The 25,432-nt window shown below is 45.8% G+C and overlaps 1 protein-coding gene across 1 annotated transcript in view; it reads right to left on the bottom strand.

Annotated features, from left to right (window-relative positions):
• Positions 1-4,344: 4,344 nt before the first annotated feature.
• Positions 4,345-25,432, bottom strand: part of RASSF6 (Ras association domain family member 6) — a 275,225-nt gene continuing 254,137 nt past the window's right edge. Inside the window, exon 9 of the mRNA XM_073590376.1 lies at positions 4,345-5,473. Within this exon, the coding sequence (XP_073446477.1) occupies positions 5,328-5,473 (146 nt within the window). The 3' untranslated portion in view covers positions 4,345-5,327. The remainder of the gene's footprint in view (positions 5,474-25,432) is intronic.

Below are 25,432 nucleotides of genomic sequence, written 5' to 3'. Positions count from 1 at the left end.
TGAATGAAAACCTCAGCTTCTCGCCATTTCTCTTTCGCTATCGGCCCATTCTGTGCTGCTGTTTATCCGCATATAAACATTTTTATTTGGTTTTAATTGTTATATGTTTGTTTGTTTTTTAGATTGTACTTTATGTATTAGAGGCAGTTCTTTGCTTATAATGGTATATCATGTAGCTGGCCTCTGACTGTGTATATATATGCTGTGGATTTGAAAAAAAATATATATATTTTTCATTCATTGTCATACTATGATGATGTACTTCCATCTTCCTTTGAGGAAGATGTGCCTAGTTCTACATATATATATGCATTTTGGTTCCTTATTGGTGGTCCAATTTGCATTATTTCTCCTTATATACAGTCATTTAGTGGCCATGCTATGTATGGTGCACGTATGGTGTGCCTTAATGATTGCCCATTTGTTTGCCAGTACTTATTATGGTGACCTTTGCATCTTATTGCGGCGCGCCTGCGCTCTGTTTTCGTGGTGTCGGCCGAGTCGTAGCTTGGCGGTGCGCTGACTTCCGGGTCACGTGGGGCCCCACGTGACTCCGACTTCCAGCTGCCCGCGTGAGCGCGATCCGGCGGACGTGACGTCACTGGAGGACTGCTCGGTTGTAATGGGGATGTCCGGGCACTCACTATTTAAGGACCATGTGTACAACCTAGACCTTATACCCCTTGAGAAAGGTACGCCGAAACGCGCGTCGGGGCGGGTGGCTCTGTCTGGCAAGGCTGCTTCACTCCTTTTCAGGTATCTGTTTTACTGTTTATTACTATAGTGCACTATTAGCGCTATGAGCTTACTATGTTATTGCTTCACCGTGGTATATTTGCTGTGGTGATTTGTACATGTTTGTTATTTGCTTCAGGAGTGTTGCGCTATACCTACATCTATATAAAGTTTATGCATATTGATTTTGACAGACCCACCCTGGCCTCATATATGTGGTAATAACAGCTATTTTCTGTCTTCTAGCCCCACTGTTTGCCTGTTTGTCTGTACAATTTTTAATACTTTGTGAATAAATAAATCTCTTTTAATCTTTGACCTAATGACTGGATTCTCTTTTGTCTGTGACTATAGCTGTACAGTTGGTCATTTATTGTCCTTTTGCATGGAGGTTATGTGGGATTTTTTCTCTGTTCTATGTGCATAATTTCCTTTCCAGCTATGTTCATGGGAGTTATCTCGTGGTCTGAGGTGTAGGATGCTAGCCCAGCCTATAAGCGTCCGGGCCATAAACTCTGTCCACTGAACCAGGGGAGCTTGACCAAGGTCGTAGAGATTATCCATCTGCGTATAGGACATCATGAGGAGTCCTTGTTATGCTACATCTTGAAGGGAATGCCAGTACCTATTGTTTTAGGCCTCCCTTGGCTGAAGAAACACAACCCGGTAATAGATTGGTGGGCGAGGGAAGTGGTCAGCTGGGGGCACTCGTGTGAGGGCTGCTGCCTAGGAACTACTGTCTCTGCCGTCTCTCTTCAACGGACCACTTCCTCTCTGGTGAGGGCAGCAGATGTGCTGCAGGAGAGTAGGGGCAAGTCTCAACCCTCGCCATTGGCCAACCCTGGGAGGCGCAGACCTCGTGGTGGAAGGGGTTGGAGGGTGGTGTACCCCTTGGTGAGGTGCGGGGGTGTGAGTGTGGTGACACAGGGGGACGCCTCTGTTGTCAATCCCAGAAAGAGTTCTCCAAGTGGTGATAAACGAACGAGTGGCAATAAACATTCAGGTCCGGACCTGTGTGTCAATGAGCGTGTATGGGTGGCCACCAAAAAACATCCAGTGGAAGTGTGTTGTGGAGTGTTACCAGCTCATACCAAACATACACATACACAACCTGTTCCCCGGGTCAGCCCTTCGGAGATGTGTGTTGCCTCCATAACATACGTTGCCAATACCAGCGGGCTCGTTTCTCATCATCCTGACATGCAGGTAATTGCTGGGGTGAACTCTGGGTCTGGGCGTCCCCGCTGTAGGTGGTTCCCTGATGGGGACCGGTCTTGAGGGTCCAGAGGCCCCTCATTAAGGGGAGGGTACTGTCATGATCCATGCTGGATCAGGACATATAATAAGCACAGGTAACCTTTTATTTCCTAAGCTGTGCTTAAGGTTTGGTTTTTGCTCCCAGTGGCCATTAGGATTATTGCACTGTGGTGTCGTTTGTTCTAAGTTTGCCCCCCCCGGTGGTGGTGAGCGTCATTGCACTCTTGTTTCTTTAGTTAAGTGCACATGATTATAATACAGGTGTGATTGCTGGCTCTGCTATAAAAGAGTCACAGGTGTTGCAATCAGTGTTGGTGATAGTGTTCATTTCAACAATCCTTGGTGGAGGAAGGAGCTAGAGAGCAGCTCTGACAGAGCTTGGTGGCAGCGATTCAGGAGGAGAGCTGCATGCTGGTGGTGGACTCTGTTGCCAGGGGCAAGTGCAACAGAGTAAAGCTAAGTGGTGTTTCCCTGTTTGTGTTTTTCCTTAGTGTGTATTAGTACAGTGGTGGGGCCAGTGCCTGCACCACCCAGCTCCCTAGCAAGGGATAGGTGTAGGGGTAGGGTGTGCTAGGGTGATAGGTTCCTGATTGGGCCCGGTGCGGACCCGGCATAGGGAACTGTTATGAGCTCATTTTCTCCTTCACCTTTGATGTCCGATGAACTCCCTCTGCTGGTGAAAGGAGGTAGTAAAACTGATTTGGATGGGAAAAACCTGTCATCTGAACAGGTGGAGTGTGATTGGACACCCGGAATCTCTGAGTGGATATAAGGCCGCTGACGTCCTGCTGGGTTGCTGGTGATCCTCTCTGCTCTGAGCTCTGGCCTCCAGTTTAGTCCTGTCTACTAAAGCTAAGTTTTTGCTCTTCTATTGTTCCATGAGATTTTGTCTGGTTTACTTAGTGTTTGTGTTCAGCCAGCCCTGGCTAGGACTGGCTGAACTCCATTTTTGTCTCTGATCAGTTGATCTCTTAGCTCTGTTTTCAGAATATACCTGAGTGCTGATATAGTGATTTTGAAGTCTAGTGACTTCAGGGCCTTTTCTATCAGACGTGTTGGACATTATTTTTGGCAGGGTTTTTTGCGTGATTGCAGACAGTTGCTTTTCTTTCCTGTCCTATCTAGTTAGTGAGGGCCCCATCGTTTGCTCAGCCTGTCTTTCTGTCTGTGTTTGTGTTTTCATCTGTTTTCACCGTCAATACATGATGGGGGCTGTCTATTGCTTTGGGGTCTGCTCTGGGGCAGTTTAGATTTCCCCTTTCTTTCTTTAGGTTTATTTAGTTCTCCGGCTGTGATCGAGGTGTCTAGGACCACAGTAGGAACACCCCACGGCTACTGTTAGTTGTTGTGAATAGGATCAGGGGTCTGCAATCCGCTAGCTACCAACCTCTCTGGTTTTCTGGACTTAGCTTGTATTTTTGTTTTTTCCTTCTCCGGTGACTCATTCATAACAGGGAACGTTAGGAGCGTTAGGGACACTGACTCAGGGGAGTGCAGGAGGTCTCCACATCCCCTTTCCCTATCGCAGGGCCCACCGTTGTAACTGTTTCCCTACCCCTTGTCTTGTTGTTTTAGTTACCGGCCTGCGAGCCGTGTCACACAGGACAGTATCACATGCCACGTCCTGTTGTTTTAGTTACCGGCCTGTGAGCCATGTCACACAGGACGGGTCCTCGTGACACATACCTTGCCTGGCTCACACTTTGAACCTGGTGGTGCAGTGCTTCCTTAATAATTATCCGGCGTTAACATCCCTGCTACATAAGGTGTGAAGACTGTGCTCACACATCCGTCACTCAAACGTCCGCTCCACTCATATGCAGAAGCTGCAGTGATTGCTCCAACTCGCCAAGCACCACCTAATCATAGACGTTGCAACAAGGTGGAATTCCACCCTGCACATCGTTGAGAGGCTGTGCGAACAGAGGCAGGCTGTAATGCATTTGTGGGAGGATACACGGGCAGGCAGTTTGAGGGAAGACATGGAATTGTTGGGTGTGCAGTGGTCAAAGCTGAAAGACCTCTGCAAAGTCCTTCAGTGTTTTGAGGAATACACATGGCTGGTAAGCGCAGACAGCGCCATCATAAGCATGAGCATCTCACTTATGCATCTGTTCATGCAAAGTTTGACTCACATTAAGGATCAGGCATCTGCAGCGGAGGAGGAGGAGGGAAGCCTTGATGACAGTCAGCCATTGTCTGGTCAGGGAACTGTCCTGGACGAAGTGGAGGAAGAAGAGGTGTCAAGGTAGCTATTTTGGGAGGGCTAAATTAACCCTTCACGGTTGAGCCAGTGATTTCCAAATTATTCCAGTGTTGCTAGCAACTCAAATGACCACACGGAGACGGGGGTCTCTGTACGGGAGGATCGAGGCAGATCACTAAGCCCCTTTATTTTAGTCACATCTTTATAATCTTTTGCTTAATTATGCAAAGTTCTCATCTACCAATAAAATCATTTCACTTTGTAAGCCAATAATATTGCAAGAAAACCGAAAACTACATATATGTCCGTATCCAAATAGAAAGTAATATAATGGCATATTTTTCAGAGTTTTATACTCCCGCCTCCCTAATCTTTGCACCTGATGAGAACAGTCTGGTTTCATGACAGCCCATGCCAATTATAAAAATTTATCTTACAGCAACAAAAATGAAGAAACGAAACCTTCAGAGAGTGGATGAAACTAAACTTCAACTCTGATTTTAGTATTAACCCTTCACATTCCCCCCTAGATAAATTTTTTTTAACACATATGCATCATCAGAGGTGCTATCCCAAGCCAACAGCTTGAGGGGTACTGGTCTTCACATGACTGATGCTGTGTTACCAGTCATGGCTGTCGCGGCGCACCAGTCCCCCCTGTATACTGCAGTTCACGAATAACAATTTTTGATGACGGTGGTGGAGAACTTTTGTAGGTAGCCATGTGCTTGGCTTCGACATCTTAATCAAGTAGCCTTATAAGATCGGTGCAGAGAAGAGCAGGGGCAACAACACCTTTGGTATCATCATTAGCTGGCTTAGTGTAAAATTTCCTAATACATACAGGAATACACCAAAGAACAAGTTTTAGTATCACATATACAACAAGGATACAGGCAGCAATGTGTAACAAGATTTGTAAGATCCCAGCTATCCAGCCCCCAATTCCCTTAAACCAATTGGCTGGATTGAAAAAGGAGAAGATATCTGACCACCAACTGTCCTTAGTACAATCATTGTCTTTATCGTATTGATCTATGAGTCATTGAATATCTTCTAACTTTAACTTTTAACTTCTACCAATAATAATAATATGAAAAATGCGGAAAACCAAAACATTATGTCCCCTTTATTTGCTATTGGCTTGTTGGGTGATGAGGAGGACTTCACAGGGACCGTCATACAAGGGTTCTAGTCCATGCTTCCTGACATGCCTTTTCACGACTACCAAATCACCAGGCTTCAGGTTATAACAGGTGTTGGTTTCTGCTGAATCTGGAAAATAAAAGAAAACTAGAACATAGGTGTTAGCAAGATTTTTACTAAGCAGAATAACATTGAACAACATGGTCAGTCTCTTCTGATAACTGCTGGGGCTGGAAATTTACAACTGGGGGCCTAGTACCAAGCAATAGCTCATATGGGGACAGGCCATGTTTTGCAATAGGGGTAGTACGAATGTGGTATAGTACAATGGGTAGGAGCTCTGGCCATGGAGCAGTAGTCTCCTGCATCATTTTAGTCAATTGTCCCCTCAGTGTGCCATTCAGCCTCTCAACTTTACCACTGGATTGTGGGTGGTACGGAGTATGGAGGGCTACAGTGGATCCAAGCATTGTCAGAACTTCCTGGTTCACATGAGAAGAAAAGGCCGGACCTTGGTCACTTTCAACAACTTCTGGAACCCCATATCTGCATATAACTTCGATCACCAGTTTCTTCGCTGTGGTCTTTGCAGTCATGTTGGTAACAGGGAATGCTTCTGGCCAACTGAAGAACCGGGGCCCAGTAGAATTTTTGCACCAGTGCGAGGGCCTGATTCTTTCCTTGATATATAGGTCCATGTGTCCATAGCAGGGTACATCCGCTTAGGGAGACACATGAGTTGGTCCTTTTTCCAGAGACCATTATCCATACGTTCCCCATCAGTCTTCCATTGCTTCAGCTTTTCCTTTGGAGACATTCGCTGCATCGTCATTAAGCAGTCTCGCGGGGACCGACAGAAATCTTCAGTCTGTTGTAGATCATCAGGTTCTTGTAGGGTCAGTGCTTCTTGTAACTGTTTACGCTGAGAGCGTGTGGTCACCATAGTTGGTATGGTTGGTTCAACGGGTAAGAGAGCGGCGGCTTTTGCTTGCATATCCGCAAATGCGTTGCCAACAGTCTGTGGACTGTTCATAGGACCGTGCGCCATAACTTTGATAATAGCCACCTGAGTAGGTAATTTGATCAAGTCCATGAGGGTTTTAACAGCTTCAGTATTTTTCACTGGGGTTCCGGCAGTAGTAATAAACCCTCGAGTGGCCCATAGAGCCCCAAAATCGTGAGCAATACCCAATGCATACAGTGAGTCCGTGTATATATTAGCCCGTCCGTTCTTGGCCAAAGTACATGCAGTAGACAGAGCCTGGAGTTCTGCTTCTTGTGCTGACTGTGAGGGCGGGAGCGCAGCTGCGTGCACTACTGTGTCCTCTGTGGTAACAGTGTATCCCGTGTGGAATCTATCAAACCCATCAGCATATCTTGAACCATCCGTGTATAACACCAGATCGGAATTTGGGAGCGGATTCTCACTGACATTTGGTGGAGTAGCTGTTTCTTCAGTCAGAAGTTGGGAACAATCATGTTGGAGATAATCCTCATCACTGCCATCTTTCCTTATAGTTCATTATGCCGTCTTTCAAGGCGTTGTAAAGGGGTTGCGTTTTGCGGGATGCATCCGGTATCCACTGACAACAATATGTGCACAGTCCACGAAAACGCTGGAGTTCAGTTTCATCTAGTTTCATCTTTTGGGAAAGGAAGGGAGCTGACAGCTATTTTTCTTTCTTCTGCGAGGTGTCTGGCACCCTGAAGGAGACAGTGACCCAAGAACATCACTTGACCAAGGCAGAACTGAAGTTTCGAGGCCGAAAGCCGACAGTTCAGTGCTGCCAGATACTTAAAGAGGACAAACAATGACAACAATGGCAAAAGACACCTGCTCATATTTTTTTCAAACTGGTTGGGACTGTTTTGGGCCCCCTGTGGCAAAACTGTCCATATTAACTGTCGTCCCTGAAAAGTGAATGCAAATAGAAACTGGCAGTCTGGGTGTAACTGAATGCTAAAGAAGGCATTGGTAAGATCAATAACTGTAAACCAAGCAGCATCCTGGGGTATTTGGGACAAAAGAGTATGTGGATTAGGCACCAGGTTTAAGAAACACTTTTACTGGTTCTACAGGCATTTTCCCTATATCATTTGACCCTTTTGACCAGAGTTTAGATGGTATCTCTGAGAGGTATGGGGTGAGTCATTGATCCTCAGGCAATATTGGGGTGGATCTGGGCCTATCAGAGCCATCATAACTGTAGGAAGGGCATGCAAAATACAGATTTCCTCACTGTCTTCACCTACATAGGGATTATATAACGTAAGAGCCATCTGACCATCATTTTGGAATTGTATTCTGGAACGGATCTGTGATAATAAATCTGCTTCTAGTAAATTTACTGGACATGTGGGAGAGATTACAAACTGAACAGTAACCTTGGGAAAAGGTCCCACAGAAATAGGGTTTATAAAAGTATATAAATGGGGTCTGCCATAATTAGCACAGCGGAGCAGGGGAGGAAGGCTCCTATTCATAGAATTAGAGATATTGGAGTAGGGAGCTGAAGTCTGTGGGGGGGCCACAGTTTGCTCTGTGCTACAGAGATATTGATAAGAGACTGACTGTGTACTCGCAGCTGCGGTGGGGGTGAAGGGGGATATGGTGTGGGCTAAGATGGGAGGGGGCACTGAAGCAGCTGCTAGATTGCTAGTTAGCTTTTTTTCCTCTCTCTCTGCTGAACAGAGCGGGTTAAAGTCTTCTGAAAACTTTTTTTTTCTCCCTCTGGATCGGGTGAACGGGGATTGAGGCTGGCTGCGGATGATAATAGGTACCGTCAGCATTCAACAACGGAAAGGTGGGGGCTGCAACACCCGGTCTTCTTGTGCCACAATTATAACAGACCTCTCTCCACTGAGGATTAGTAACTCCACATACAGCACAGATCCACCCGGCAGGATCATAGGGTGGGGGCATACTGAGTTTTGGTACTCCAGGATACATCGGTGCCTTAAGGTTAAGGGGCACAGAGCTTACAGTCAGGAGGAGAGGCTTGATTTCCTGGGGAGGGACCTTATCATCTAGCAGGGAAACTTCTTGTTTCAAATCATTCTTAACCATCTGTCTGCCTGACACAGTATCAATCTTAGTTCCTTCTTAATCAATCACTTCCTCACACCACAGTCACTTGCTTGAACCACAAAACATCCTGTCCCTGTCATAATAGACAATTTTTCCTTCTTCAACATAGCAGTAACAGAAACAATCAGAATTCACTTGCTGTTCAATTTTCACATAATCTTCATTATACAATTCATGTGCCAAGCCACGGAATTCCTCAGTGCCTTTAAGTAATCCATCATCAGTCAATCTCCCTTTATTTATTTTTTTTCTAACTCCTTTATCCCATAGCGTAGGCTGCAACCTCCCGCCCTAAGGAAATCCCAGCATCGAAAATATTTTTCCTGCATTCCTGACAAATTTCTTTCCTCGTCTTTGAATCATAAGACTAACAGTATCTGATTCTTCACACAATTCCAAACTTTTCTTTTTCTTCCACAGAAACATAATTCTCTCCTTTAGAGCTAAATATCCTGACAAATTGTGCACAGATCTGGAGCGGCCGTATCAGTCTGTTCCACAGGGTCAATAATCCCCCTCTGGGATTGCCCAAAATTCGCGGTACTCAGTGAAAGAAGGAGGGCGTCTCAGACTATCCCTCCGGACACCTCTGGTTATATATATCTATCTATATATACCTGAGTTACGTATCCTACCCAGTCTTCGATCACATGACCATACCCAATTACTAATAATGATCGGGAATTTCAGGATATTTTGACTATAAAGAGAGTCACAATCACTGGTCAATCCAGGGTGTCCGTCCCTTATGAGGCACGGTTCGAGCACTGGGTCCCCAACAGGACTACACCTCTATATGATTCCACCTATGAATCACCCCACCAGGGGACAAACCTCAGATCCTCTTTGCAGCAACAAGCACAGGAAAACCACTCCAACGGTCAGTCTGAACAGTATAACTGCCAACTTACCGTGGTTGCCGTGGGGGATGATCAGTCCCAATTTTCCAACACCTGTGTCCGCTCCGAGGGTCCTTTGTCTTGTTGTCCTGCAGGGGCAGAGGCGTCCCTGTTCGGGGGCCCCACGTTGGGCACCACTGTCAAGGTAGCTATTTTGGGAGGGCTAAATTAACCCTTGAAAGTTGAGCCAGTGATTTCCAAATTATTCCAGTGTTGCTAGCAACTCAAATGACCACACGGAGACGGGGGTCTCTGTATGGGAGGATCGAGGCAGATCACTAAGCCCCTTTATTTTAGTCACATCTTTTATAATCTTTTGCTTAATTATGCAAAGTTCTGATCTACCAATAAATCATTTCACTTTGTAAGCCAATAATATTGCAAGAAAACCAGAAACTACATATATGTCCGTATCCAAATAGAAAGTAGTATAATGGCATATTCTTCAGAGTTTTACACTTCCGCCTCCCTTATCTTTGCACCTGATGAGAACAGTCTGGTTTCATGACAGCCCATGCCAATTATAAAAATTTATCTTACAGCAACAAAAATGAAGAAACGAAACCTTCAGAGAATGGATGAAACTAAACTTCAACTCTGATTTTAGTATTAACCCTTCACAGAGGAAGAGGAGGAGGATGAGGGGGATGATTATTTTGGGCAGGAGGATGCTTCTCAGGGGGCAAGAGAAAATGTTGGTGTTCCAAGGTCAGGTACAGTGTTTGTGCATGACTGTAGGGATGTGGATTTGCCAGAAAGTGCTCCTCCACCCAGCAGTGGCAGTGCAGCATTGACACCTGGAACATTGGCCCACATGCGCGATTATGCCTTGCGAATCCTAAAAAGGGACCCACGCATTGCCAAAATGATGAGGGATGATGACAACTGGCTGGCCAGCATCCTCGATCCACGCTTTCCCAGCACACAGCAGCGGTGCTGGTTCTCTCACGAGCCGTAGTGGCCACAATGGAAGAGGTGTTCGTGGTGCACACAGCCGAAGTGACGTTGGAGTCAGGGGTTTAATGACCATGTTGTGGAATGATTTCTCAAGTACCGCTCACACGACTGCTAATACTGCATCGATTAAAAGTGACAAGAGACAGCAGTTGTAAACTATGGTTTCAAACTACTTCTCCTCCCATATCGATGTTCTCCCTCACAGTCATTCCCCTTTGACTATTGGGCCTCTAAACTGGACACCTGGCCTGAACTGGCACAATATGCCTTACAGGAGCTTGCTTGCCCTGCTGCTAGTGTGCTATCTGAAAGAGTCTTCAGTGCTGCTGGATCAATCCTGACCGAAAAAAGGACCCGTCTGTCAACCCAAAATGTTGATGATCTAACCTTCCTTAAAATGAACCATGCATGAGTTTCAATGGATTTTGTCCCACCTTCCCCTGATGACACATAGGTTGCCAGAAAACTGCCTCGCTTTTGTCCTCCTCTTCCTCGGACTTGCCCAATTCCGCCCTTTGCAGCAGCTAAATATATAGCCAACACATCAAAATATGTCATTTTTTAAACCTCCCTAAGTGGGCTGTCCACCCCCCTCAATGGCTGGGGTCAACGCCTGACGCACCCGGGCAAGTGCCATTGCTCTGAACAGGTGGATGGGCCCACTGATGGCTGACGGCACTGGCACAGGGCCCCTCATAGTACAATACAGTGTCTCTGATGGTGGGGGGGCCCACTCGCTGTCAGACACACCAGCGTACTATGAGGGGCCCTGTGCCAGTACCGTCGACCACGAGTGTGCCACCCGTGCTTGGTCATGGCCACAGCACTTGCAAGTTGCAATACTTACCTCTCCCTGCTCCACCGCTGTGTAGTCTGGGCAGTTAAATCCTCCACAGGGACGGCCACTAGAAATTTGGAGTATTGTTCCATGATGGTTAAGATGTAGCTATGTCCTGTCCTGCTGGCCTCTACCTTCAGATGATCAATGGCTACCATTTGTAATGGACGTCAACTTACAAGCGGATGCAGTGGTGCTTTATGATCACCTTTCACAGTTGTGATAGTCACAGACGTGTGACATTCAACCTACCATTTTTCAATGTCTCCTCTCATGCCAATCCAATAGAATCGCCTACGGCCTGTGGCTTCTGTGTTTTGCACTCCAAAATGACCAGAAACATCATGATAGGCAGTGACGACCATGTCTACATCTCTCCCTGTGATCACAATTTGATGGAGACGAGTAGCGGTGATGTGATCCACGCTACTGTGATAAAGCAATCCTTTCTTCACAAAGAACCGTTTTCGCTGTCTCCACAGACACCCACAGACACAGTAATTGAGGGTCTGCATAGCCTCTGCAAAATCTACTGGGAGGTTTTCCCGCGATGAGTAATTCCCAAATTTCTGCTAACACTCGACTTTCCGTCTGTACTTGTATCCATGTAGTTTCCAGTAGCGGAGAGTCTGGACTGGCTTACTGAGATTGAAATATATACGAAGATTTAAAAGTACTACAACACTGTAGACTGTTGTATGCTTCGACTACCTTTCCCTTTTTCTACTTTTTAAATTCTGGTGTAATACATAGTGAGCCTGTGAGTGTCTGTGTCTGACTACGGAAGTACATACGGAAATTTACAATTACCCCTAGACTGGATACACCTGGTATGTGCTGATACAGTACCTTTGTTCACAATTTTGTATTATGGTATCATCCATAGTGAGTGTGTGTGGTTTACGCCTTCTATATATATGGTGAATCGGAGATAGCATTTTTTAACCTATACTCGATACAACTTGTATCTTGTTATACAGTACCTTTGTTCGACATTTAGTATTACGGTCAAATCCATACTAAGTAAGCATCTGAGAGTGACTACGGGACTATGTATACAGAGATTACAATTGTACCCTATAATATATATACTTGCTATCTTGTTATCCAGTACTTTTTTTACAACATTTTTTATTATGGTCAAACCCAGACTGAGTGAGCGTCTGAGGGTGACTCCGGAAATATATACCGATATTTAAAATTTGGCCAACACTGTATACAGCTGTATGCTTCTGACACAGTAACCTTTTTAGCTATTTATATTCTGTTGTAATCCATAATGAGCCTGTGAATGTATGTCTGTTACTCATACAATATATTAGGAGCTTTAAAGGGGTTGTCCAGGCTTTTCACATAATCTCAGTGCATATCTGGGCTGCCGAATGATGACAATAAGTAATTTACTTTCTGTTACCAGTTTGCAGGGTTTTCTAGATATCAGTCTGTTGCTTCTGAGCAGAACGTCCAAGGGGGGTGTGTTCTGGCATTAAAATGAGAACTGGTCATTTCCTCCTACTCTACTAAAAACCTGCCCTCTATAGCAACAACCCCACCCTCCATAGCAACAAGCCCTCCCTGTCCTCATGAACAAGCCCTCCTTACACAGTAACAAATCCTCTCCCTCTAGCAGCCTCAGTGCAGAGAGCAGAACCACCCAGCTGCTCCTCCCCCAGACACACACTGAACAGTGATCTATGGAAAGTGAAATTGTAGTGAGGACGGAAAATCGTGGTAGAGTAGGAGGAAACGACCAGTTCTCATTTCAATGCCAGAACACACTCCCCCTTGGACGTTTGATGTGGAAATTTTGGTTGGGTGAATTTACCCCTGTGCGTACTGTGGCCTGTCCTAATTAGACAGAGTCTTATTGAGCGCTCAACGGAAAAGAGGAAGCTACACTTGGTTAGCAACAACTCATTCCAGCAGAACTCTGGAAACTTTATTCACATTCATGGTTTTTTTATCACTTCGTACAGAAAGGAGTAGTTACTCATTAACATAAAGGCTTTACTTCTTATCTAATTGGTCAGTTTGAATACATGAACATATATGGGTGTCCGACCTGGGGTTACCTAGACACCACATGATTTACTGTCCGGAGTCTTGCACTCGTCAGCAAGTCTCCAATATCGGCTGGACCATCTGGCTTTATTTCCTCATTCCCTATGTCTGCTAGATATTTCTCAAGTCACAAGACAATGAGATGACTGGGTAGCAGGTCAATTTCCACCAACTAGTTATAAGGTTCAAACTGTGAATATGTATCTGTGTGCAGTATATATGAGTATATAAGAGTACATAGCAGTATATAGCCTATAGCAGGCAAGTGAGATCTAGATGGAATACATATACATTTCCATAACAATCCCCCCTTAGATATCGCTTGCCCTAAAATCCTGCTCCTGGCCCAAAGCGCTGCAACTCTTTTGTGCTGCCAGTGAACGGACATATGCCTAGTGCATACATCCTCCTCTGTACAGACTTTTCGCAAATGGGCAGTCAGGAGATCTGTCCCTAAAGGGGGTGTGGTGCAATGTAATCAAAGTCTCTTAGTTAGCAGTCTATGCAGTCAGTGTATTCTCTGTCAGGTAGGTAATTTATTCAGTCAGGGAGGTCATCGACAGCATCATTCCAGCTCAGGTGTATCTTCTGGTATGAAGGCCTTTTCCTGCAATGCGATGCGTGGATCCAGGTGGGGTTTTCCCTCCAGGTCGGTGGCGTCAGCACTTGGAGAAGGGCCATCGGATCTGGGATCGAGTGCTTCTCTTTACGGACTTTTCCCAACAACACTCAGCAGTCTCCTGACTTCAGGGCGTGCATACCAGGCACCGACTCTGGACCTGGCAATGAAGGAGAAAACTCGAGAATGGACATTAGCAAGATTCTTGATAAATTCAATTACACATGCAGACAAAGTATCATATTGCATAGTCAACTGCTAAGTAAAGAATACCCCTAAACTGGGTTTTAGACCCAAATAAAGTTTCATATTGGTGACAGCTTTTTCTGAGCCTACGGGAGTGTCTAATGCCAGGGTTTGTCTGTCTCTTGGGCACATTTTTTAGCATGCTGCTCTTAAGCGTCCCACTTAGTCTATGATGCGGGATGGTGGGTAGTGTGTGTAGGCCTAAGTCTGACCCTACTGCTGATCAGATCTCTTGTCAGGTTTGCTGTGTATGTGGGTCCCTGATCACTTGCTATTGCTTCTGGAACCCCCATATCTGCACACTATTTTTGAGAGTAGCTTCTTTGCAGCAGTCTTCGCCAACCGGTTCCTTACTGGGAAGTCTTCAGGTCAGACGATGTGGGGGAACTTTTCCCGCTTGTCCGATGTTAAATTTGTCGGAGACCAAACAGCTGCTGGGAATTTTCGCTGTTAAGGCGAGAGTCCAGTCTAATCAGGTCATTCATCTGTGTCTTCAATTCTGTGTGGGGGCCATGTGCCCATTGAACCACCGTAGGGTACACACTTTGAGATAGACTGGGTCTGTCTTGAGGTAGACATTTTGAGGTAGACGGTTTCTTGGAGCCCAGTGCTTTTGGCCTTCAGCATCCAGCTTTCTTTCTCCTCCATCCGAGTCTGATCCTGCTACTTCTTGTACAGGTTTCAGGAGGTCATTTTGTCAGGTTTAGTTGACTGGGTCGTGGTAATTGACATTCTCTGAGCTGATTGTGGGATTTTAGCTGAGGTTTCGTCTTTGTCCGTGCCTCCCTCTCTATGAAGACTCGGGTTAGACTGTGTCAGAGGAGGACTTGGGACTCTTTGCATTGGTACAGATCCAGCCGGTATTCTCCGGGGATGAGGAGGAAGGTCAAAACTGTTGTAGCCTTGGGATACCTTCGGACTCATGCAGCTCGTCTTGGGGGGACGGGGTAAGTGTTGCCGTGGACTGCTGATCGTAGGACTGTGCTGGAGAAGAAGCTTTCCCATGAGGGGGTGGTTGAGGACAATCTTCTGAAATGTTCTCCATCAAATACGTCCTTTCTGGTAAAAAGGGAGCACCATTCTTCTGCCTCAGAATTCATATCCACGTCAGAGTCTTCATCCTAGAAGTGATTCAGCTCGTTGGCTGGTGGAGGAGGAGGCAGCACTTCTGTCCAATTCAGAGATGGCATCTTCACCAGTTTTCCCATTGACTTCTGTATGCCAGGTTTTTCTCATCTTCAGTCATCATGTAGTAGCCGTCTGGCTCTACGACCTCTCCCATTTTCCATATTGACTTCCTCTGGCTGCTTCTTTGGCTGCCACGTCTGCCATGTTGATGCCCCGTGACTCTACTGTGTTCAGTTTTCCGTGTGCCTTGACCTTCAACACTGAAACCACTTTTAGTAGTTGAAGGGCGTCCAGCAGGTCTCTGATGGCTCCATGGTGCTTCACGGTCGATCCGCTTGCTGTGATGAAGCTTCTTGCAGCCCAGATGGGTCCAAAGTTGGGTGCCATGTCATGCGAGTACCTGGAAGTTTTTGTTCTTCGCAATCTGGCAGGTCTTTCATCAGCTCTATCAGCTCCATTTCTTGGGCTCTTGGCTGACAAACTTCTGGACCATAGGATGTCTTGATAGCTGGTCACTGCACTGCAAAACTGGAGCCATCTACGGTATCTTGCAGATTTTTCATCTGAGGGTCCGTATCCGCATCCCCCCTTGGGAGTGGGAGTAGAGACAGGTAACGGCTGAGAGGTAAGGGCTGAGAGCACTGAAGAGTAACGGAGAGCAGCCTTGTCAGGAGGGCGTGTGCTGCAGATATTGTTTTCATGCAGGAGGGCCCCCCCCTTGCAACTGGATCCAGGCCGGCTGAGAGGTAGTCTAGAGGCCTCTGGTTTTCCTCCGTGGGTCTGTTTTAAGCCTGGCCAGTAGCATGACCTTCTCCATCTTGGTCCTTCTTTTTCCATTTGGTCAGGACGGGATGGCTTCTCGTACTCAGGGAGGCCTACAGTTGACGCAGAGATTATGAAGTCTTTCAGTTTCCTGTACGAGATGAAGGCTGCAATGCGTTGATGCAATTGTACAGAGGCTGCATTAAGCCTGGAGCACCAGGGATCCAAGTTCTGCAGTACGAGACTAGACTAAGGAAGGCCTGCATCTTCGGAGTTGTTGAGGGAGCCATCTTCTCCTCCGCGGTCCTCCGGTCATCTGTCAAGTGTTTCGTCTAGTGGGTGATACGGTGTCTTCAGGAACTTGCTTTTGACACCACTGGACTCTGTTTTGCAGAACTTACGTTGCTGCTCCGTCAGGCAGAGTAGAGGACACATGGAAAGCACTGTGCAGGTAGTGGTGTTGATGACTTCTGCATGCTCCACAATCCAGTTGATGGGGATGGAGGGCAATGCTCTGGCGAGCTGTGAAAGGCTGTTCTGGGCCCTCTTGGGCATCACTGTCCAATTGTTCTGCACCCCCTTGTGCGTTTTCAGGAGGGGGAACATTGAGGGGAGCTTCGGGCAGATCCATTGCCGTCAGCACCGTTGCTGTGGCTGGCACGTTTGTCAGCAGAGTGTGCAGATCTGGCACAACTGGGGTTTCAAACATGGTTGCTTCGCTCACAGCCCTCAGGTTATGCACCATTCAGTCTGGTCTGGTTCTCTTTTCACAGTCTTCCTCTTGATCAAGAGAAGCTGGGACTGCATGATGATTCCCGTGGGTGAGGCGGCTCAATCTGGCCTTGCTCTTCACAGTGTCGTGAGTGACTGCCATCTTCTGGCACAGGGCCAGCAGGAAAACCAGCCGTTTGCTGGAGTCCTTTTCATCAAAGATGACGTTCAGCTGAGCTTTCTGGCTCTCACAGGGGGTCTTTTTGCTGGGGCGTCTTCTTTACCAGCCAGCAGCAGTTCCTTTCACCCAGCTTGATTTCAGGTCAGCATCTTGTTAACCAATTTGAGGAGCTGAGTGGCTGTCTTCTGGTCCAGGGCCTGGATTAACTTCAGGGAGCACCTTCAGAATCTTGTCCAAGATGATCCTCTGGCGCTGGACCCGGAAGCAGTGCAGCCATTTCACGTAGCGGGTGTGGTCTCTCTGGGTTGAGAGTTTTCCTGGCCCATGCCAAAGTTCTTAGGCCGTTTCTTGAACCGCAGTTCCACTTAGACCTCCAGTTGGTCAGAGGCAGTTCGGCTCTGGGTGATGAGCAACAGATGCTGGGCCTTCAGAGCGTCCAGGGTTGCAGACTTGAGTAACACCCGTACTGGCCCAACTTGAAGTCTCCCTTGGGCCATAGGCTTCCGGGTGCTATGTCCAGCACCTCCTTGGGTAGGCTTGCACCGGTTGTTCGAGTGAGGCTCTTGTAGGGCCACCAGCATGATTGATTCTTCCTGGGCCTGGGGTGGAGAGGAAGTCAAGGTCACATCTTCATGGGAAACTTTGGTCACCTTCAGTTCCTGCAGTAGTTCTACGCTCATCAGGTGGGGTGGGCAGGTCTCCACCATAAACTGGAACAGGATGGAGTATCCTGGCTGTGTCCGCATGCTCAGGGGCTTGCGAGCTGGGGAACATCTGTCTTGACCTGCAGTCCCCATATAAGACACACAGTGCTCTGATAGACTGGTGGGGTCGGGGATTTTCACTTCTGACTGCACCAGTGTCCACCAGGAAAGATATGACAGCCCCCAGTGATTTGAGGTATTGGGTCCACTGACGGGGTTCACATGTCAGGGGTGTGACGTCTGGTGGACCTGGTTTGTCTCTGTTCTATGGACAGGGTTCTTCATTGTCTTCTGTGTTTCTTTCTTGGCCTATTCCTCTGCAGGATGACCTGGGTTGCCGGGGTGCTGTGCACTGGTTCCGGAAATGGCCAAAGTTGCCACAGTTGAAACACCTGCCAGCTCTCCTAACTTCTAACTGTGTGATAGTTGCTCCTCCACATCAGTGGCCATCACCGTGGGCCTGTCCTCCGTACTCCTGGGAGGGACTCAATTCTTCTGGCTACTGCGAGCAGGACATCTACTGCTATTGTCCTGTACTCAGGCCTGGCCACTATCAGCAGTCTCTTGATTGGTTCTCTTAGTCCATGCACAAAGTCCTGTACCAACATTTGTCCGTGTATCTGATCATGAACAGTGAGGCCTAAAACTTGGTATGCTTGCCTCACTCTGCCATGAAACTCGTCTACAGTCTCTGTCTCAGCTTGGCTCATGTTATGCAGGCTGAGTGCTTGTCTGGCATTGGCCCACTGTCTAAGCTGTTCAATTAGCTTTGATCCTGATTCCCAGGAATGCACATCTAATTCTGATGGAAGCTTGAAGTGTTCCTTCATGATTGGCCAGAGTGTTTCACCTGCTTTTTCCTCCATTATGGACCAGAGATCACTCCAGGTTGCAGCGTATGTCTGCTGGCTCTGCTGCATTCTTCGGTAAAACGGCATGGGGTCCATATCTGGGTCTGGCAGATTTCTTAGAATGCTGAACACCTGACTAGGGGTGAAAGGCACATAGTGTAAGAGTTCTGGCTCTATCTGCACCTGCCTTCTTGGTGTCTGTGAGTTTCCCCTAGTACTATGCAGCATGTCTGTCCCTTCTTCATTTTCATCAGAGGAGGAACTGTGCCATTGTGTGATTGTCTTTCGGTGTGTGGGTACTTCCCCCCTGAGACTGCAGCTCCGTGTGGCGCATAGGATCTTCAGTCTTAGCAGGTGCAGTGTCTGATGGCCCACACCTCCCTTCTGCTATCTGTTGTATCGGGAGGGCACCTGTGTTGTCATGTGTGGGGAGTGATTCACTTTCTTCTCCCAGTGTTATAGCTGCCTCTCTAGAGAGAGTGCCCTGTGGAACTAGGGACGCCTCATTGTCTGGATCTGGCACTGGGCCAGCGGGTGACGATGAACTGAGAGGTGGGTGAGGAAAAGAAAGAGAGGGAAGGGTGGAGGAAAGATTTGGAATAGGAGGAGAAGTGAAAGATAGTGGAGGAGAGTGAGGAGGCCACAAAAGAGGAGGAGATGGTGAAGACAAGGAGGAGGAGGAGGGAAGAGGAGAGGGATGAGAGGTGGGCGTTGGTGATGAAGATGGAGAGGGAGGAGAGATAGGAGAGAGAAAAGGAGGAGGAGGAGAAGGGATAGGAGAGATAGATGAGAGAGGGGAGGAGATTGTGAGAATAGCAAAGATAGAGGGAGGAGAGAGATGGGAGGAGGGAAGAGTGGGGAGAGAGAAGATGAGGGAGCGGACTGCTCCCCCCCCTCTGCCATCACAGAAGGCATTCTTAGACCTGTGGTCCTTCTCACACGGCACAGATTAGTATGCCGCTGAAAACACTTTTCCTACACGTAAAAAAAAACAATCCTTTCTTGTTCACACTATCTGCTAGCACCTTCTACGCTGTAAAATCCTCTGTCACTTTAAGAAATGCAGACGGCAATTACTAGCTACTTCCCTTTTTTCCTTTAAATATATTATGCCATGCTACAGTTTAAAGAAAAACTGTTCTTGCAAAAACCACATACTATGTCTGTTTTAAAACTGAAAACAAAGTGATTAAAACTTTAAACACTTTGCAACCCCTTTTAACTTGCTAAAAAGGGGAAAGAAAAACAAAACAAGAATATTTAGTGAAAAAAAAAACTCCAAAAGTAGTGGAAACAAAGAAGGGAAATCAAAATTGACAAGAGAACACAGGAATGACCCAACGCGGGTAAAAATTCTCTTTTTAACAAAAAAACTGAAAGAAAGAAGTAAAAACAACAAAAAACTGATAAAATGTCACAAAAAGTGGAGAAAACCTAAAAGAAATAAAAAGGGAAAATGCTTTTTAAAAGATTTTAAAAGGATAAAAACCAAAAAAAGTTGATAAAATCAAAAAGTATATAAACTTTAAAAGAACCACTTCGAAAATTAAAAAAAAACAATAAATTCAGGGAAAAATCGAGGGGGAAAAAGAAAAGGAAAACAACAAAAGTTACAATCAAGAAGTTGGTAAACCTTGGAAAAACACTCCAAAAACAAAATAAAAATCAGTACAACTTCCAACAATAAAAGGGTTAATGTAGAATGTAGAATGCAGGCACCCAACTTCCTCTTTCTTTTTTTTTCTGCCTGCGTCTCTCAGTGAAATCTTCTGAGAACAATGGAAGGGGAGGGGGGAAGTGCCCAAAGACTCAGCTTTCCCAAAACTTCTAACACTGCAGTAACAAGAATAAAAATCTCCACCAAAAATGCAAAATAAAACATAAAATAGGGAAAAGCAGAGTACAAAATATAACAATATGAAAAATATATATATCAGGGGCACACCCTGTAGGCAAAAGAGGAAGTTTACAATAAAAAAAAGGCAAAACTCTTTCTGCTTCAGATCTTTGTGGAAACCTGCAATGAATTCACATATAGACGTCCAGGGAGAGAGATCGAAAGCCCTTGTCTTGTGACGCGTATGTGAAACAGCTGCTGGTAACCGATAACTGCCAACCACACTGGGTGTACTGCGCTGGTGACCTGGGAATGTTAACACGCTGTACCGGACGTCGGTATCAGTAATGTGATAACTCCCACAATCTTGCCCCCACCTGATACCTGGGCCGCCTTCTCCTGTCCTTCCCTGTGACCAGGTGTGTTGGTGGCAACCTGTCAAGTGGTTTGGCTTGCAATATCTCCCCTAAGCTAACACCACTGCGTGGCCTGGCGTGGGCGCTGTTGTCCCTTCCTGTGCACGGGTGTTTGTTGTGATAGCTTGATGTGAGATTTGCCTCGTGATAACTCCGTAAGGCCCCACCACCTGTCCCTGGGCAAGGCTTCTCCTGTCCTCCCCTTGTGTCCAGGTGTATTTGTGAGGACCTATCTGAGTGGGTCAAACTCCCCTGTTATCGGTTTTCCCGCACCCACAAACACAAACAGTCACAGTTCTCCACCAACTCTCTCACCCGGATCTTAGACACACAGGACCACAGCAGACACTTAGCTTATCCCAGGGTTTGAATAAGAGCATGGACTTTTTAACACTACCTGGGTTTGGTGACCACACTGACTGGCTAGAGTTGCTGACCCGGAATGGGCACAGGGAACATTCAGGTAAGATAACTAGATTTTCTTACCTTACTTATGGAGTTGCGCAAATCTCCGTTCCCATGAGCCAAGACCTTGGCCGGCACCTCTGTCGTCTCCGGTCAGCAGGATCCCTGTGCGTTTTCGTCCACGGCCTCGAGTTGGGCGTCAATTGATGTGGAAATTTTGGTTCGGTGAATTTACCCCTGTGCATACTGTGGCCTGTCCTAATTAGACAGAGTCTTATTGAGCGCTCAAAGGAAAAGAGGAAGCTACACTTGGTTAGCAACAACTCATTCCAGCAGAACTCTGGAAACTTTATTCACATTCATGGTTTTTTATCACTTCGTACAGAAAGGAGTGGTTACTCATTAACATAAAGGCTTTACTTCTTATCTAATTGGTCAGTTTGAATACATGAACATATATGGGTGTCTGACCTGGGGTTACCTAGACATCACATGATTTACTGTCCGGAGTCTTGCACTCGTCAGCAAGTCTCCAATATCGGCTGGACCATCTGGCCTTACTTCCTCATTCCCTATGTCTGCTAGATATTTCTCAAGTCACAAGACAATGCGATGACTGGGTAGCAGGTCAATTTCCACCAACTAGTTATAAGGTTCAAACTGTGAATATGTATCTGTGTGCAGTATATATGAGTATATAAGAGTACATAGCAGTATATAGCCTATAGCAGGCAAGTGAGATCTAGATGGAATACATATACATATATATTTCCATAACACGTTCTGCTCAGAAGCAACAGACTGATATCTAGAAAACCCTGCAAACTGGTGACAGAAGGTAAATTACTTATTGTCATCATTCGGCAGCCCAGATATGCACTGAGATTATGTGAAAAGCCCGGGCAACCCCTTTAAGATTACCCCAACACTATATACAGCTGTACGCTTGTGTTACATTACCCATTAACAGCTTTTCATATTCTTGTGTAATCCATACTGGGCCTGAGAGCGTTTGTGTCTGCCTCCTGAAATGTATATGGAGATTCAGAATGTTTACACTATACTATATATACCTTGTATCTGGTGATACTGTACCCTTTTTCAACATTTTATTTTATTGGGTAATCCATACTGAGCCTGTGAGCGTCTGTGTATGACTCATAAAATATATACGGAGATTTACTGTTATCCCTAGACTGTATAGAGCTGCACGCTTCTGATACAGTACCATATATCTGCTGGTATTTTGGGTCCATTTTCCAAAACATGAGGAAGTATGGTGGAAGAGGATGCGGACGTGGGCATGGGGGGCCACCTGGTACTGATAGTGGTGGTGGTACATCTGCTGGTAGTGCCAAAAACACAATAGCACTAAGGCAGGAGGTGTTGAGCCTGCATCATGGTGTAGCTCTGGAAGGCCTGTAAGGCTCCATTTTCTGGGAGTAGGTAGACTGCTTTTAAAGCCGGAGCATCAGGAACTGTTTTTGGGTTACATTGCTGAAACAGCCTCCAGCTCTATCGCCTCCTCTTCTGAAATTTAAAAAAATGCAAGCACTGAGCCATTAACTGCAGGCTTCTGGTCAGGAGCAACCCCACACCAAAAGTGTAGGATACGGCAGCCCACACTTCAGATTACTCCATGGAGCTCTTTTCACATACCATGCCTGGGTTAATTAAAAATGAGACCCACCATATACTGGAGCATTCCAAAAGGGGGACATCAGACACTGGAGCAGCATTTATGGGGCCCATTATACACTGGACCATTAGAAAAAGGGCCCATTATATATGGAGCATTATTAGGGCCCATCATACACTGGAGCATCATCCATGAGGCCCATCATATACTTGAGCATTAGAAATGGGGCAGATCAGACACTGGAGCAGCATCTGTGGGGCACATGATACACTGGAGCATTAGAAATGGGGCCCATTATATATGGAGCATTATTAGGGCGCATCATACACTGGAGTGTCATCCATGAGGCCCATCATATACTTGAGCATTAGAAATGGGGCAGATCAGACACTGGAGCAGCATCTATGGGGCACATGATACACTGGAGCATTAGAAATGGGGCCCATTACACATGGTGCATTATTAGGGCCCATCATACACTGGAACATCGTCCATGAGGCACATCATATACTGGAGCATTCCAAATGGGGCAGATCAGACACTGGAGAAGCATCTATGGGGCACATTATACACTGGAGCATTAGAAATGGGGCCCATTATATATGGAGCATTATTTTGGTCAATAACACACTAGAGTATCGTCCATGGAGACCATCATATACTGTAGCATTATGTGGAGCTCATCATATACTGTATGGAATATTATATGTGACCAATTATTCTGTATGGAGAAATATATGGGGTTCATTATTCTGTATGTCGCACAATGTGGTGGCCATAATACTTTATTGAGTAATATACTGTCCTTTTTTGGAGTTAAAATAGATCAGTCATGTGACGTCATGTAAGCAGTCAAGTATTTGTCATTGTACTATACCTATATTTCTGTGCCGTATCGGAGCATCATGAGTTGTGGTATGTGTTAAAGGGGCGCACTGACACTCTTTGGCCCAGGGCACCCGAAAACCTGGAGCCAGCCCTACCCCCCCACAACTTTAGCCAAATAAGCCCCAGTTTTCAATGCGTAACTATTATTAGGAAGTAAATTAAGGTTGACAAGCTTCAGTAATAAGAATTGATGTTTTTGGCATTGAAATGGGCACTGTAGGTGTGTTTACTGTCCTCCACTCCCTGCCGACTTTGCTTCCCCATTGACTTGCATTGGGTTTCGTGTTTCAGTCGGTCTCCGACTTTTCCCTATAGTTGGCCGATTTCGCTTGACCCGACTTTTGCGAAAGTCAGGTTTCATGAAACCCGACTCGATCCTAAAAAAAGGCAAAGTCGCTCATCTCTAAATTTCAGTGTGAACGAGTACACAGACATAAGAGCAGTTAAAATATCATGGTAGACAAATTAAAATTCCATCTACGCCTTTCAAGTAAATATACCCTTAGTCATTTTGGCATGTGTACACAAGTCAGATTTCTTATAAGGCCTGAATTTCTGGCTCACACAAAATGTGACTAATTAATAACTTGAATTAGATCTCCTGTTGCTGCACTTGTTTCTGACACCATAGAAGACATTTAGAACCTGAACATGCAAACATTACATATATTGTGCTATTTCTCCTGAGCATGCCTGTTCTGTCTCCAACATCTAATTCATAACCTTTGACTGTCTGCTTGTTTATATTTACAGTGATTTACTGGAGAATATATAGAATGTTCAGTTTTCCATAGATTCTACTGTTTTCATTGTTTCTGGCTCCCTCTAGTGACCAGAGTCATAACCGCAGTGTTCTTGTGTTATTTTACTTTCACTTTTGATGCTCGTATTTTTTCCCTCCGTTGCAGTGCATTTTGATAAGCTTTTGCAGTGCATTCTGGTAAGGTTTCAATGCATCCTGGTAGCCTTTGCAAAAGATTATGGTTAGTTCAGCCTCCATTTCCATCCAGTTCTCCATTTTCCTTCTACCTGCATTCAAGAAGCATCTCATTTCTCTTCTCCCCTTGTGATAGCATCACTGGTATGTATTTATGCTTCCTGTATCTAATTCCTGTCTTATATTAGCCTGTTAAATTAGTTCTTCCCCTGGTTAGCTGTTAGTGCAGATGTTGATTTATAATGTATTATGTATATATGAATTCCTGATGTACCCTGTACTGACTGAATGTATATATACTGTATATGTTTTGCTTGTAGTTTCACCATGCACCAATATACCATCACGTTCAATAAAGCACAGATTCAACTACAGTCTCCTTATTGGACCCTGGTATAGCGATTTAGCTGCCTGCATAAGCTACATGAATTCTGCTTCATTTAGTGGGGACAGAACAGTGAAACAGCAGCCATCCAGCTAATGGGAATTCAGGGAAAAGACAGCCTTCCATCCAGCTTGCAGGAACTAGTGAAACTGCAGTCATCTGCCTAGTGAGATTCAAGTCACCGGCTACACAGAGACTTAATACATCTACAGCAATCTCTACACAGCCAAGCATACCCCCAAGACACCATGTTTCAAAAATCACACATGACAAAATCTGTTCCGTCTCCTCAAAGACTGCATCCATCAGCAGCGTGGTTGCCATTGCCCGCGCAAATACTGAAGCCGCCAAAATACGAGCAAGCTTTGCAGTAGAAGAGATGGAACTTAGAGAAAACATGCCTAGAAGACCAAGAGAGAAGGTCACGCATAGAGAGAGAGGATCAAGAGAGAAGGCTAGGCTTAGAAAGAGATGACCAAGAGAGAAGGTTATGCTTAGAAAGAGATGAGCGAGAGAGAAAGACGCAGTTAGAGAAG

This window comes from Dendrobates tinctorius, unplaced genomic scaffold (assembly GCF_039654945.1).
Source record: "Dendrobates tinctorius isolate UK_male_01 unplaced genomic scaffold, ASM3965494v1 ptg000011l, whole genome shotgun sequence".
In the NCBI taxonomy this organism is placed as follows: domain Eukaryota; kingdom Metazoa; phylum Chordata; class Amphibia; order Anura; family Dendrobatidae; genus Dendrobates; species Dendrobates tinctorius.
Note: the sequence above shows the minus strand (reverse complement) of the source record. Positions and strands in the feature narration are given on the sequence as shown.